This window comes from Phytophthora cinnamomi (assembly GCF_018691715.1).
Source record: "Phytophthora cinnamomi strain GKB4 chromosome Unknown Contig73, whole genome shotgun sequence".
NCBI classification, from domain to species: domain Eukaryota; phylum Oomycota; class Peronosporomycetes; order Peronosporales; family Peronosporaceae; genus Phytophthora; species Phytophthora cinnamomi.
Window position 1 is genome coordinate 435,517 of NW_027151006.1, and position 13,076 is coordinate 448,592.

General features: G+C 59.0%; 6 protein-coding genes across 6 annotated transcripts; 5 read left to right on the forward strand and 1 right to left on the reverse strand.

Annotated features, from left to right (window-relative positions):
• Positions 1–1,889: 1,889 nt before the first annotated feature.
• On the forward strand, positions 1,890–3,302 carry IUM83_18241 (uncharacterized protein; the record flags this gene model as incomplete). The annotated part of the gene is made up of 1 exon (XM_067943229.1): positions 1,890–3,302. The coding sequence occupies one exon, from the start codon at positions 1,890–1,892 to the stop codon at positions 3,300–3,302; it is 1,413 nt and encodes a 470-aa protein (XP_067785895.1).
• Positions 3,303–3,362: 60 nt separating this feature from the next.
• IUM83_18242 (Cyclin ik3-1/CABLES) lies at positions 3,363–5,081 on the reverse strand (the record flags this gene model as incomplete). Its single annotated transcript, XM_067943230.1, has 2 exons — positions 3,363–4,478; positions 4,572–5,081. The coding sequence occupies 2 exons, from the start codon at positions 5,079–5,081 to the stop codon at positions 3,363–3,365; spliced, it is 1,626 nt and encodes a 541-aa protein (XP_067785900.1).
• Positions 5,082–6,672: 1,591 nt separating this feature from the next.
• Positions 6,673–7,331, forward strand: IUM83_18243 (uncharacterized protein; the record flags this gene model as incomplete). The annotated part of the gene is made up of 2 exons (XM_067943231.1): positions 6,673–7,213; positions 7,321–7,331. The coding sequence occupies 2 exons, from the start codon at positions 6,673–6,675 to the stop codon at positions 7,329–7,331; spliced, it is 552 nt and encodes a 183-aa protein (XP_067785899.1).
• A 1,339-nt stretch (positions 7,332–8,670) lies between these two features.
• On the forward strand, positions 8,671–9,093 carry IUM83_18244 (EF-hand calcium-binding domain-containing protein 2; the record flags this gene model as incomplete). The annotated part of the gene is made up of 1 exon (XM_067943232.1): positions 8,671–9,093. One exon carries the CDS (start codon positions 8,671–8,673, stop codon positions 9,091–9,093), a length of 423 nt encoding a protein of 140 aa, XP_067785893.1.
• A 1,053-nt stretch (positions 9,094–10,146) lies between these two features.
• IUM83_18245 (Ubiquitin system component Cue) lies at positions 10,147–11,016 on the forward strand (the record flags this gene model as incomplete). Its single annotated transcript, XM_067943233.1, has 1 exon — positions 10,147–11,016. The coding sequence occupies one exon, from the start codon at positions 10,147–10,149 to the stop codon at positions 11,014–11,016; it is 870 nt and encodes a 289-aa protein (XP_067785892.1).
• Positions 11,017–11,450: 434 nt separating this feature from the next.
• On the forward strand, positions 11,451–12,800 carry IUM83_18246 (uncharacterized protein; the record flags this gene model as incomplete). Its single annotated transcript, XM_067943234.1, has 2 exons — positions 11,451–12,684; positions 12,757–12,800. The coding sequence occupies 2 exons, from the start codon at positions 11,451–11,453 to the stop codon at positions 12,798–12,800; spliced, it is 1,278 nt and encodes a 425-aa protein (XP_067785878.1).
• Between the last annotated feature and the right edge of the window lie 276 nt (positions 12,801–13,076).

Sequence of the window (13,076 nt, forward strand, 5' to 3'; positions counted from 1 at the left end):
CCAAAGAGGGCGAGCTGCTTTTCAAACTTGCTGCCTTGCAGGCGCAAATTTCACAAATAGCAGTCGAAGAAACTTCGCCTCGACTCCAACTGCTCCAGAGACTTCTCGAGCAACAGCAACGAGTTTGCGACATAACCCAGCAACGAAAGGCTGATGTGGAAGCTGAAATCGTATTCTTACGCCAGCGCGGTCTTCTCCCCGAGGAGAATGAAGCATGTGATGGCACAAGCGCCTCCTTGTCAGTGAACACACGAATTGGTGTCTACAATCGACTGTTGGAATGTGTAGATCGTGTGCGATTAGAGAAGAGTGAAATGGAGTCCTCACTGAATGCTGAGAAGGTCGCGGTGGAAACTTCACTAAGAGGCGAGAAAAATGAAATGGAAGCTTCGCTAAGATCCGAGAAAAATGCGATGGCAGCCTCTCTAATGGCTGAGAAAGTGGCAATGGAATCCTCGCTATTGACCGAGAAAAGCGCAATCGAAGCTTCACTAAAATCTGAAAAGAATGCAATGGAGTTCTCATTGAATGAGGAGATCCGGCGGAAAACTGAAAAACTCGCGAGCGTCGAGGAAGAGTTATCAGAAACGCGACTAGAAATAGAGAACTCATTAGCTGAAGAACGAGCTTTCCTGGAGTCGAAAGAGCTTTTCTCTTCGGTTGTGGGTGTCGCTCAAAATGGAGAATTTTCACGCATTAAAGTATACACGAAGCTTCACGATGAAATCGCAAAGTTGCTTGGCGCAAAACAAGAGTTTGAAAGCTGTGCAGCTCACGAGTATAAATTCTTGCAAGAGAACGCTCTTGTGTCTCTAAACAGCGAAAGTACTACTCCTTTTAACAGCGTTCCAGCAGCGTTGGAACTCTCTTCAATCCGCCTGGATGTATTCCAACGTCTCGTAGATTCGCAAGCTCGCTTACGGCAGAACGATGATGATCTCGCAGAGGAGAACTGCTTTCTGCAGGACAACAACTTGGTGTTTGATCTCAAGGTCCCTCAAAAATCGCGACTTGCCGTGTATGAGGCTCTTCTTGCAGGCCAGAATGCTCTGGTTGAAGAGAAGATGGACCGGGAGGTGGCAGTGGCGAGTGAGAAAGCATTCCTCACTGCTCACGGCATCCCTGCTTTTGAAAGTGCAATGGAGATCTACGAGCAGTTCGTGATTGCACGAAAGCAAGTTGCTGACCTGACTACCGAACTACAGGAAGAACTCAAGTTCCTCGAGGAAAATCACCTCTACTCCAGAAATGATGCGGATAACGCAGCTGCAAGTCTCACGACTCCTTTTTCCTCTTCATTTAGAGTACAGGTTTATCGCAAGCTCATGCAAACTGAAGCTCAAGCTCGGGAAGCCAATCAAGTTCTGAAAGAAACCATGGAGCAGCAGTTGTCTCGACAGATAGCGGCCGATGAATGCGTAATTGCTACACTGAGCGCGAAAGTTGAACGGTTGGAAGCTTCGCTGATGTCATGGCAAGAGTCAACGTACGCTTCTCAGCGTGAATGGGATAGGATGCTGCTGGGGGAAGAGGACAAGCGTCGATCTTTGATCCGAAAACACGAGGATGTCCAAACGCAGATAGCAGAAGATCACGCTCGCGCTTTGAAAGAGGTCACCAAGGCTCGTGACAGTGCGGTAGCTCTAGCTTCAGCTACGCACGCTGAAGCTCTTGAGCAAGCAACGCAAGAGCACGAGAGGCGACTAGCCGCCGAGCTCCACAAGCAGGCGCAGCAGTTAGAGCTGGCAGCGTTCGTGCATGCGGAAAACGAATCACACAAGCAAACCAGTAATGCTTTCGTGTCTGATGCCTCCTCATCGCTCTCTGCTGCTAAGACGAGAACCCAGCTGCTGGAAAAGTTCGCCAAGCGAAACACAACAGCAATCAGCATGATTTACAAGGCAATTCGCTTGACGACAGACATCCTTAGCGCGGCACCTGCAGCGACGGCGACGTCGACTGCTACATCACGCACTCTGTCAGGCAACGCATCCGAAGTATCCACCGACGTCACGCAGACTGTGCTTGCTTGTGTGAAGGAGCTCAAGACCCTGAAAGAGTTCTTGGTGCAGTCTCTAGAACAGGTAGCAAGAGACGATGACCAGCTCCCTCCTCCATTTATGAAAGCACCTTCTGCCAAGTGGATGGCTGATGCCGTAACGCGAGCTACAGCCGACAACGAGTGCGCGATCGATCTCGCGCTCTGCTCACATCGTGAATTCATGAGCTTCGCGGAGGTCCAGCTTCTTACTCGGCAAGAAGAAGCGGAGAAGGCTCTGGCGCGCGTGTATGAAAAACTGGAAGCGGCAGCAGTTAGCGGGGGATTCGCCGTCGATCAGGAGAAACTGCTCGCTCTGGAGCTGGAAGTTGCGCGCGAAAGAGAAGCTCGAGAAAACGTGGCCTGCAAGTTTAGACTCAACGAAGAGTACTACCGGCGTCTGCTCGACGAACGCAAGGAGATGGAAATCGCACAGGCAGCGACGGTGCAGGAGCTTCGTGAAGAATCCAAGTCATTGAGACTGAAGCTTGAAAAGTTGGAACAGCAGGCTCAGCAGCAAACTGTCCTGCCGCAATTCCGCCCACCATCCAGTAATGTGTATACTGCCTCTCCACGCGCCTCGGTGATGTCGCCTCAAACACCTCGCGTCCTGAAAAGTGCGGTGGTCTCCAATACTCCGATGCCGATGCGACCAGAACGACCACGCGGGGGTGGAAGTGCCCACAAAGAGCGCTTTGTAAGCGACTTAGAGCGAGAAACTGGCCAGCGTCGTACTAACACAACAGCTCGTCGTTACAACGAGTGGAAAGCTCGTGAAGATATAATTACCGAGAATCCTGGTTCCCAGCTCGAACAGGACTTCCGTGCGATGCAAGCCGTAATAACGTCGCACCATGTTCCAGCAATGGAGTCCGTTGTGCCGACGGCGATGGCTGCCCCAGCAACGGCTCCAGGTTCATCACTACAAAATCAGGAACTCTGGTACCAAGGTGTACGGTCGATTCACTATGTGTCCTTCTTCATCTCCATCTTCCACGTTCCTCGACAGCAACTCTTCCGGGTGGAGGTTTTCAACAGCGACACGGAGCAGCAGCAACAGACTGTGTACGTTACCTGGACCGAGATGCAGGCATTCCTCCAAGAGAGCAGAAAAGCAGTGCGATTAGGAATCGCACTGCCTGCTGATCCTGAAATGGCGGTGACGGTCCCTCACCACATCCGGGCTGAAATCATGGGCGTCCTTTTCGAGCGCGTCCGCGTCTACGGAGAAGGCACGGAGAACATACTGCTCGGGTTTGAGTAAACAACACGGAAGGAACAATGCAATGTCAGAGGAGATAAGTAGTTAATGAATGATTTGACCTCAAATCGCCAACGGTGCCTTAGCTGGCGGTGATTCATGCCGCTCTCGCGAGTTGCGGCGCTTTCGCCACCACTGCGTAAAGGACACATTGTGCCACGGAAACATCGATGGGTCATCGGTAGTGTTCTTGCTTCCGCTGCCAGAGTTTTTCCGTTTCCTTCCTCGTGTATCGTTGTCGGTGCCACTTGCGCGCTCCGTATCGTCCTCTTCATCACTTAACCGTGCCTCGTTGTCTGTCGCCTCATCAAATCCATCCAGGGGGTCTGATAATACCATGCCGAGGTTCTCTGCCTGCTCTTCCATTGCCAACAGCGCCGAGTAAGACGTGAACACGTCGTCGTCCAGGTATTTGCGCGGGTTGCTCTCGATGAGCTTCAAGAGCCGAACAAAGTGCGGGTGCACTTCAGCTATCGGGACGTGCAGGTTGAAGGAAAGCTGCGCGTAAACTGTAAACTCGGCTGTGAGGACGTCTCGGGACGGGAGGGCGTGAGCCCGGTCGATGTCCTCCAGAAGCTGCCGGGTGACGCGTTTGCGCTCGTCCGACGCACAGGGCTCGTTAAACTTGACAGCCAGGAGGAAGCACACTGCCATGTACAGCTTGCGGTTGACCTTGGTGACGTAGTGCTGCAGCACCAGCTTCTCGAAGAGCACGCAGGCCAGAGCCACCGTGGCCACTTCCAGGTCCAGGCGCTGGCTGCACATGAGCGCCTCCCTCTTGAGGTGCCGCAGCTTGCTCAGCGAGAGCGACGGGTCCTGCAGCCACCACGCGTGCTTCTCCTGGAACTTCTGGTTGAGCTCGTCCTTGAGCTCGTGCGGCTTGACGAACAGCAGGATGCTCGAGATGATGGGTCCGAGGCTCTTGTCGCCGCGCACCACGTGCCGGTGCCGGCCCTGGCGGAACTCCGGGTCGTCCAGGAAGTTGGCCGAGTACGGCACACGCTCCGGGTGCGCGTCTTCCCGGTCGCGGTCCGGGTCGCAGGCCGACCAGGTCGCGTGCAGCAGGCGGAAGTAGGACGTGCCCCGCCAGTCGTAGCGGCTCGGCGACGGCCGCTCCAGCGCCAGGCCGCTCATGGACGCGAAGCGCCTCCGCCTGGCCGTCGTCTCGTTGCCGTTGTACTGCGGAGCAGCAGCAGCAGCAGCAGCAGAGCGTCAGTATACACGTGGGGGGGACAAGCTACAGCCTCGGACGGATGGATACACGGCGCCTACGTTGATGATGGTGGACGTGGCCAGCGGGTAGCCGCAGCCCCTGGAGAAGAAGAGCCTGGCGTCCAGCAGCCCCTGCTGGGCCGTGACGCCCTCCCAGCGCCGCACCACGGCGGACGCGGCCGGGAACTTGGTGGTGAAGCGGTAGCGGAAGAGCGGCGGCACGTGCACGACGGTGGCGGCCATGCCGGGCAGGCGGCGGCCGGCCAGGGGCTCCGGCTCGCCGGCGCTCGACGCCCCGCTGGAGGCCGCGAGCGCCGCGCTGCTGGCCGCTGCGTCGGCCGCGTCTGCGTCTGCGTCTGCTGCGGCGGCCTCCGACTCGGCGTCGGCGTCGGCGTCGCCAGCGGCTGCGGCCTCCGAGCGCATGGGGATGTTCTGCAGGAAGTCCAGCGCCGCGATGTCGCGCGTCACCTTGCGCGAGTGGCGGCCGCGCTCGCTCGGCGCCGCGCTGGACGGAGACGGCACCAGCAGCGGCGGGCGCGACGGCCGCGCCGCGTCGTCCGCGGCGGCCATGGAGGAAGATCGCAGCTGATGGGCGTCGCACTTAAGCGGGTCCAGCGCAAGTTGAAGCGGGTCTGTCGTCGTTCGAGCCCGAGGAAGTCTTCAACTACACGAAGTTCGCTCCGGAGAACTTCTATGGCAAGCTGCAGCACGACTTCGCGGGAAGCGCAGCACTTGTACTCGCAATTCAGTCTAGCCCGTTGTGTTGCAATCTGACGCCACCCACTGCCGAAGCGGATTTCTCATCGAGCAGCGACCACGACTTCTGCGTTGAGGAAGCTGAGTCAGATGCAGGCGCAAAGCGAGGAACGAAGGACAGCGGTGCTCTGTAGGTGTGTTTTCCTGTAGAGAAAGAGGCGTGCACCGAAACCACCCGCTCGTTATACAACTATGTAGTACGCAAAAAAAAATCTGGTCGCGACCTTGTAGGTATCTTGACCTTGTCTGGTGCTGGTTGTATTACCAGCGGACTCGAACAGCCTGCCACCTTGGCCCCTGTTGACATCCCTGCATCGAGATGATCATACTGTAATACGCTGGCCGCAATTCGGGAGCTAGTCGACGTCCAACATCTTCTTCCCCGTGCTAAATAATATTAGTCCGTGCCTGCACGGCAACAGCCAATGCATCTACGATCAGAACCGCCGCAAAGCCAACTTCCTCAAGGTAGAGCAAGCCTGCTCCTTCGCATCGCCCGATTACGGGGTCATCATGCCGTGACAGAGCTCGCTCTTCGGCCGCTACACGGGAGTGGGCACGCTGGACGAGAAAGAGTTCAAGTTTGAGGACCTGGCTATTGTCGACATGACGGAGTCACTGGAGTACACGTCGGACACGTTTGGCATTCGCACGCTGGACAAGCGCAACGTGGTCCACCTGCACGAGGTCGACAGCGTCCCGCACGTCTGCTGGCTCCGCGACTCGAAAAATTGCTCATGGGCGAAGATATATGACCAGTACATCTACCCGGCCCTGCAGTGTACTTGCCTCGGCAGCAAGAGAACAGCGAGGTTTCCTACCAAATAAACCGAGTAAATGGCTTCACTAGCATACCAACTACTGTACTTGCATTCGGCGGCTGCAAGCTGAAGCACCGAGATGGACGTGCAGCCGCGGTAATATCCATGACGCTCGTGACATCTTGATCACGTAGTTGCAGTGTATTGTTGCGAATCCTCTGAATTGGTAGCCTGCTGCGACCAATATGGCAACTATTTCGAGTCGATCTTATGCTGCATCACGAGACGCGCAAGTCTCGCAGGACAGCGCCCCGCCTGACTCGACCACATGCTCGGCACTTCGCAAAACGTGCTTCACCTCTTGGCGCTGCCGCACGTTTTTCCATGCCCATATGAGTTAATCCTCACCACTGGCATCGAGCTTGAAGACGATTGCCCGATTGTCCTGTCCTGGTCGCTCGTTTCTGGTCGACAGGCAGCATATTGTTTTACTTTTCTTTGTGTATTGTTGGTTGTCTCGACGGCGTCCCCGCCACAGTAATCGATGCCCAGGTCAGCAGGTTCGGCCGAGTCCTGAGGGCGGTCGCCAAGTTCATTCCCAATTTTTCCTCGCGGCGCAGCATCTTCTTCCTTACCAATCGGCAATGACCCGCGAGCGATTCACAATCAACCCGTTCCCAGCGCTGTCGCTCTCCGGTGAAGAGAAGGCCCAGCTTCTCCAGCTCGGACGCACGCTCATCCAAGCCAACTTCGAGCGCGACATCCCCTTCTTCAAGAGCGGCCGCAAGGTCGACTTCAAGCGCTGGAAGCTGGCCCGTGAACGCGAGAACATGAACGTCTACACGGAGCGACCGGGGTACAAAGGCGCCGACGCTCTCTCGGATCCGAACTCGTCCAAGCTCCCCGCCATCCTTTCCGTCGGCAGAGTTCCCGGGAATCTGGACGACATGATGTACGGCGTGGTAAACCCCACCCTGGAAGAGATGCGCATCAAGGCGTCGTATGTCCACGACTTCAGCGGAGCGGCAGTGCTATCGACTATTATCGAGCCCACGGCTGACGACCCGTTCACCTCGGTCGTCGTCAAGTGGATGGAGCTCGATATCCCGCTACGGATGACCAACATCGTGCAAAATCGCGACTACGTCTACCTCGAGTGCACGGGCTTCGTGTACCTGCCCAACGGTGAGCGCGCCGGTTACCACTTCTTGCACTCGGTCGATTTCCCACAGATCAACCACCTCTCCGATCGCGTTCGCGGTGACCTGTCCATTTGCGGCTTCTTCCGACAGCTCGCGCCTAATGTCATCGACGTCTGCAAGACGGGGCTCATGGACCCCGCTGGTGATATGATCCGTTTTCTGGCGGTGCCCGTCATGACCGAGGCGTTCATGTCACCGCTGCGGTACGTGTATTGCGGCCAAATGAGGAAGCTGACGTGGAAGATGGAGAAGAGTCACGCGGAGGTCAGGCTGCACGGCGCTCCAAACCCCGGCACCGCGTGCGCGACGTGCCTCAAGACCCCGTCGGGGTGGGGGTTCGGCAAGGACAAGAACATCTGCAAGTGCTGCTTCCGCGTCGTGTGCAGCGGCTGCCGGATCAAGAAGAAGATCAGCCTGGTCACTGCGGACCTCGAGCTAGCGCAGCGGAAGATCACGTTCTGCGCTGGGTGCCTCGCCACCGTGTCGTCCTCCAGCGCCGTCGAAGTTGCGTGTGCGCAGATTATGGAGAACAGCCAGAAGAGCAGGTACGTGGTGGGCGCCCCTAGCAGCACCAGCACGTCTAGCTTCTCGACTGCTTCGAGCTCCGAAGGAATGTCGATCCATTCGTTCAACTGAGACGGTCCCTATCTCCACTCAGCTTCGTTGTCAGCATAATATCTATCCCGCGTAGCGTTCAATCCGTAGTTGTTATTCCCCGAGAGATCGTACTCTCATCTAAACCTGCGAGATCGCAGTACATGTACAAATACTTTGCCTCGTTCCTGCCCCGATTGACTAATTTAATCAAGTTGAAGTGGTGCAGGTCTGCCTGCTGAGGTCTTCTGCTCGGCCTGAAACGCATGGTGCCGGTTTGACCGTGGCTGCGCTTGCCCTTCGCTGTCGTCGTCTCCAAACCCCTACTTCTTGAAGAGCTCTTCAACGCGCGTCGCGAGGGCTCTGCGGCAGCACGCCGACGATCAACCCCTATTCGGCAAAGGCTATCAGCTTTCGTCGAGCTAACCCCGGTGAGCGCAAGGAATCCCGGATTCAGATCTGCATGCATTGGCGCGGATTTGGCCCCACCACTGGTGGCACCAGGGCCTGGTCCAAGCTGCTTGCGATGCACTGCAGGTCGCCGTGCTTGCACTTGCAAAGCGTCTGCCTGCAGCCAATCCGCTTCGCCTGTTTCGCGGGCGGACAGCGGAAGGGAGCAAGAGACCGTGGCGCCATGCATCGCCAGCGAGCGCTGCCTGCACATAGCGCGGGGATCCGCCGTCATTCCGAGCGAGGCGTGTGCCCAGGAGTTTTGGCCGAAGGCGCTGTGCGGCACCGCGCGCCCACCTCTGCTTGCTCCTGGGCGACATGATCTCGCCGACATTCCACCTGCAGCTCATTTGCGAATTTCCAGGCACCACACGGCACACTCGACACACGTCCACCATGTTCGCGCCGCCCATGCCCGTATTCATCCAAGCACCCACGAAGGCTGGCTTCGTGGTGGCGCCCTGCACTTGCGGGGCCGAGGACTTCAAACTGAGGCGCAAGCACAAGCGTGCGATGGCGACCACGAGCGAGGCCAAGCAGGCCGCCAATTACCCCACCGACTGCACCGCGGCTGCGCTCGACGCGCCCAGAGCTCGCCGCAGCTTCTGGCGCCGATTGCTGGGCAAAGGACCCAAGTGCGTCTGCCCCAAGCGCAACGCCAGCGTCACGAACAAGCCAGGGCTCGTCGGAATCCCCGCTGCGTACGCAGACTGCGACACCGTGACTGTGGCCGGAAGACGCGTCCCGTTCACGCTGGACATGCAGCAGCGCCGGCGAGCGTCGTGGACGCCTCTGGACGCGATCGACGAGGACGAGTAGCACCAGCCACGCTGCTAGCTGTACTTTTACCATGCTAATATATTATCGCCTTTGCGCACTTCTTCGAAAGCACAAGTCGTATCTCCGCAAGCCCGAGGACGAAGTGGTTCATCTCGGGATACTTTCGTGCTGGCGCCGACCTTCACTCGCTGGGCTTCAACGTCGGTCATGGGCCAGCAGTAGCCGCGGGATAATGCTCGGAACTTCCAAGTCGGAAAACACGACAGTGTGAAGCACTTGTGGCTGGGCTCGTTGAGAAGAGGTCGATGTTTAGAAGAGGTCTCAACACCAACACTCAGCGCGCGCCCGGGCGAGCAGAGACGTGGTACCGGCCGATTGCTCGGCCGCCCCGCGCGCGTCAGCTTTCGGCGGCGTACTCCGCAATCGGGAGAGACCGTCGGCAAAGGAGCCAAGAACCCAAGTGCCAGCGGCTCACTTCGCCTCAGCCTCCTCGAAGCTCATTCTCCCATTTGCGCGATAAGCCACGCACACCTCGCCTCGACCCAACGCAGCAAGTCTCACTCGATGGAGCCCAGCAACCAGCAGCAGCAGCCGACAGCGTCCGCCCAGCCTGGACTCCAGGTCCTGAAGTTGAACGACCCGGCCAGCGCCCTCAAGGAGCAGAAGCAGACGCAGTGCGAACCGCAGCGTGCACCCAAGCCAGCCAAGAAGCGCTACATCTCCAAGCAGTCGATGGCCTTCATGCACTGCTGAGCGAGCGCGGCCTCGCCCCGCTTCGTCGGTAGCAGCAGCACGCGTTCAACGTCTGCCGGCACCACCGAACACTAGTGCTCATGTGTGAATTCAATATATTATTCTCCTTGCACCGCACTGCCTTCGTTGTCCTCCGCGTGTCCACCTTGGGTTGAAGTTGCTGTCTTATTGTAGTAGCGTCCTCCTAGAGTGTACGTAGGTCTCGACCTTGATTTATAGGTGGCGTCCTATATCCTCAGATTTCTGAGTAGAAGAGCGACATCTGATTCCATCTTCTGAGTCGGAAATTGTTCTTCTCCCCACAAACCTAAATCGATAGAGCAGGACGGAAGCGTAACGATGGCGATGGCGATGGCGCAGCAGCAGCAGCAGCAGGTGGCGCTCAAGATCGCCTTCAACGGAGACATCCACCGCACGCGCGTGGACCTGCGCGGCTTCTCGCTGGCGGAGCTGACGCAGCTCATGGCGCAGACCTTCCGCCTGCCCGTGGGCGACTTCCTGGTGCAGTACCGCGACCCGGAGGGCGACTGCGTCAACGTGACGACGGACGCCGAGTTCCAGGAGGCCGTGCGCGTCTTCCTGGGCGCGCGCGAGTCCGTGCCGTCGCTCAAGTTCGCGGCCGTCACGCGGCGCCAGGCCGAGTTCCAGGAGCAGGTGGCGGACCCGCTCGTCAAGTCCGTGGAGCAGCTCATGCGCGCGCTGGCCGTGACGCTCGAGCAGCTCAAGAGCGACGCGCAGTTCGCCTCCAGCCCCGCGCCCGCCGTGGCCCTGGACCAGGCGGCGCGCGACAGCGCCGAGTCGCCCAAGGCGGCGGCCAGCGGCTTCTCCAGCTTCGCCCAGGGCCTCGTGGGCCAGATCAACCGCTTCATACCGGAGAAGAAGGCGGGCGAGGCCACTGCGGCCCCCGTGGCGGTGCCCGTGGCCCCGGAGCCAGAGTCCAAGCCGGAGGTGCAGCAGCAGCAGCAGCAGCCGCAGCCTGCGGCCGCGGCCCCCGTGGAGGAGGCGCCGCCCGCCCAGGAGACGACGGAGGAGACGCCGTCCATCGCGTCCTCCGTGGCCTTCTCGGAGGCCGAGGTCAAATGGGCCGAGCAGCTGTCGGTCGTGAGCGGCATCTTCCCGAACGCCAACCCGGCGCGCGTCATCGACATCCTGGAGAAGAGCGACGGCAATCTCAACGTCGTGCTCAACGTGCTGACCGAGGAGAACTGAGCAGGCCAAGGGAGCGAGCTGCTCCCGCTGCCCCGTGCCAGGCAGAGGCTCTGCTGGCGTCGCCAACTCGACTGGAAGGGGGACGACGCCCAAGGTACCCGGCGGCGGCGACTTGACGAGCGAGCGGGCGGGTGAAGGCTGTTTTAGCGAGCACGGTGGTTCTGACGGGCTGCCAGAAGCAGCAGCTACTCTAGTCCAGCCGTAGCAATGAATGCATTCCAATCAACTTCATTTTTATTCAACGAGTCCGGCAGGCAGCAGTCGTGCGCGTGCTGCTGTCGTCACCATTGTTGCTCCATTGAGCAAAGTGTAGCCATGTTAGGTTTTCTAGAAAACCGCGACTTGGCGTTTGTATGCCCGGCATAAAACAATTTCTCGCGGGCGATCCAGCCGACCCTCCAGTCCAGTCCGAGACTGTCAACCTGCCGCCGACCATGGGGAAGACGCCCGAGCGCCGAGTGTTCGCGCCGCCCAGCGGGGTGCTGCGCTACCGCCGCAAGGTGCCCGCGCCCGAGGACAACCAGCAGCCGGAGCCGCAGACGCCCGCGGACGCCAAGCGGCCGGAGCCCAAGCAGCAGCAGCAGCAGCGCGGCAATGACAGGAGCAGCAGCAGCAGCAGAAGCAGCAGGTCGCCGCCCGGCCGCCGCTTCCGCCCGAAGCCACGCCAGCCCAGGCCGCCGCCGCAGCAGCAGCCGGCGCTGCTCAAGCAGCTGCTCTGGAAGGCCAAGGCCGTGCAGCCCGCACCGCGGCTGAGCAGCAGCAACAACAACAACGTAGAGCAGCAGCAGCAGCGGGAGCAGAGCGAGGAGGACGAGGAGGCGGCCTTCGCCCAGCAGCAGCGGCAGGCGCGCAAGCTGCTGGCCAGCGAGGCGGAGGCGCGGGCCGCCAGCAAGCAGAAGGCGGCGGCTGTCGTGTCTCCGGCCGACGCGTTCGTGGCCGAGTCGTCGAGCCAGGAGACGCAGAGCGGCTCGGAGGACGAGGCCGTGTTCCTGCCGTACAACGGGCTGCCCACCACCAAGTGGCAGCTGTACGCCAAGGACCAGCAGGAGGAGGGCGAGGAGACGGACGGGGAGGAGGCGGCCAGCCCCGTGATGCCGGCGGAGGCGGCCGCGCAGGACGAGGAGGCGGCGCCGCAGACCCAGGAGCAGGAGGAGCTGGAGAAGGCGGCGGCGACGCGTCGGAAGCTGAAGTACAAACTGAGTAAGCTCAAGCAGAAACAGAAGCGCGCGGCATCCAAGCAGCAGAAGCGCCTCCAACACCAGCAGAGGCACGAGGAGAAGAACGAGCGGCCGCGCTCTGCAGAAGAAGACGCGACACCAGAGGACGAGAGCGCGGCGGTCGACATCTTCCACCCGCCCACGAATCTAGCTAGTGAGATGGACGAGGGGGTCTGTCGTGCCGTGCTCTCCCAGCTGAAGGAGGTGGTGCCTTTTATCGTAGTTGGCGACGTAGCTTGCCCCGTAGTAGGTGATTCCGATGCTGCAAGTGCGGTGTTGGTCAAGAATGGGGCGAGCGGGGTAAACTCCGATGTGGCTGTGGTGGACTTCCGCGAGCACGTGATCGCCATGCTGGATCGATCCAAAGAGACACAGATGCAGTATCGCGAAAGCTTCGTGGTGGAGAGCTCGGGTTTCGACGCGGCCTCCAGCTACGATTTCTTCAAACGCCGTACGTGGGGCTCTTGCGTGGCTAACTGGAGTTTGTTGATAGATCACTCACCGATTGTTTCGCCTGCTGCAGGTTTTTGCGAGGTCCAGAGGAGCGCCGGCATTGTGTACTACTAACGGATTGCTTCCGCTGTCGAGCTGAAGGAGAAGAATTACATCCCAACAAAACGAAAATGCCTTTGCCAGATCTGTTTGGTGTTAGTTTTGAGCTTGCTGTGTTGGCTAGCGAGCGAGGAGGCCATCACGAACACGGCATGCCCTCGTGGTCTCGGGCATGTGGTGTATGTACAACATTCATTGATTCTGACTACTGGACTCGACGACGAGCGCCGAGCTCATAATATTCCGCTCTCGCTCTACTACATGTAGTACGTTTTCAAAACTATTCGCTAC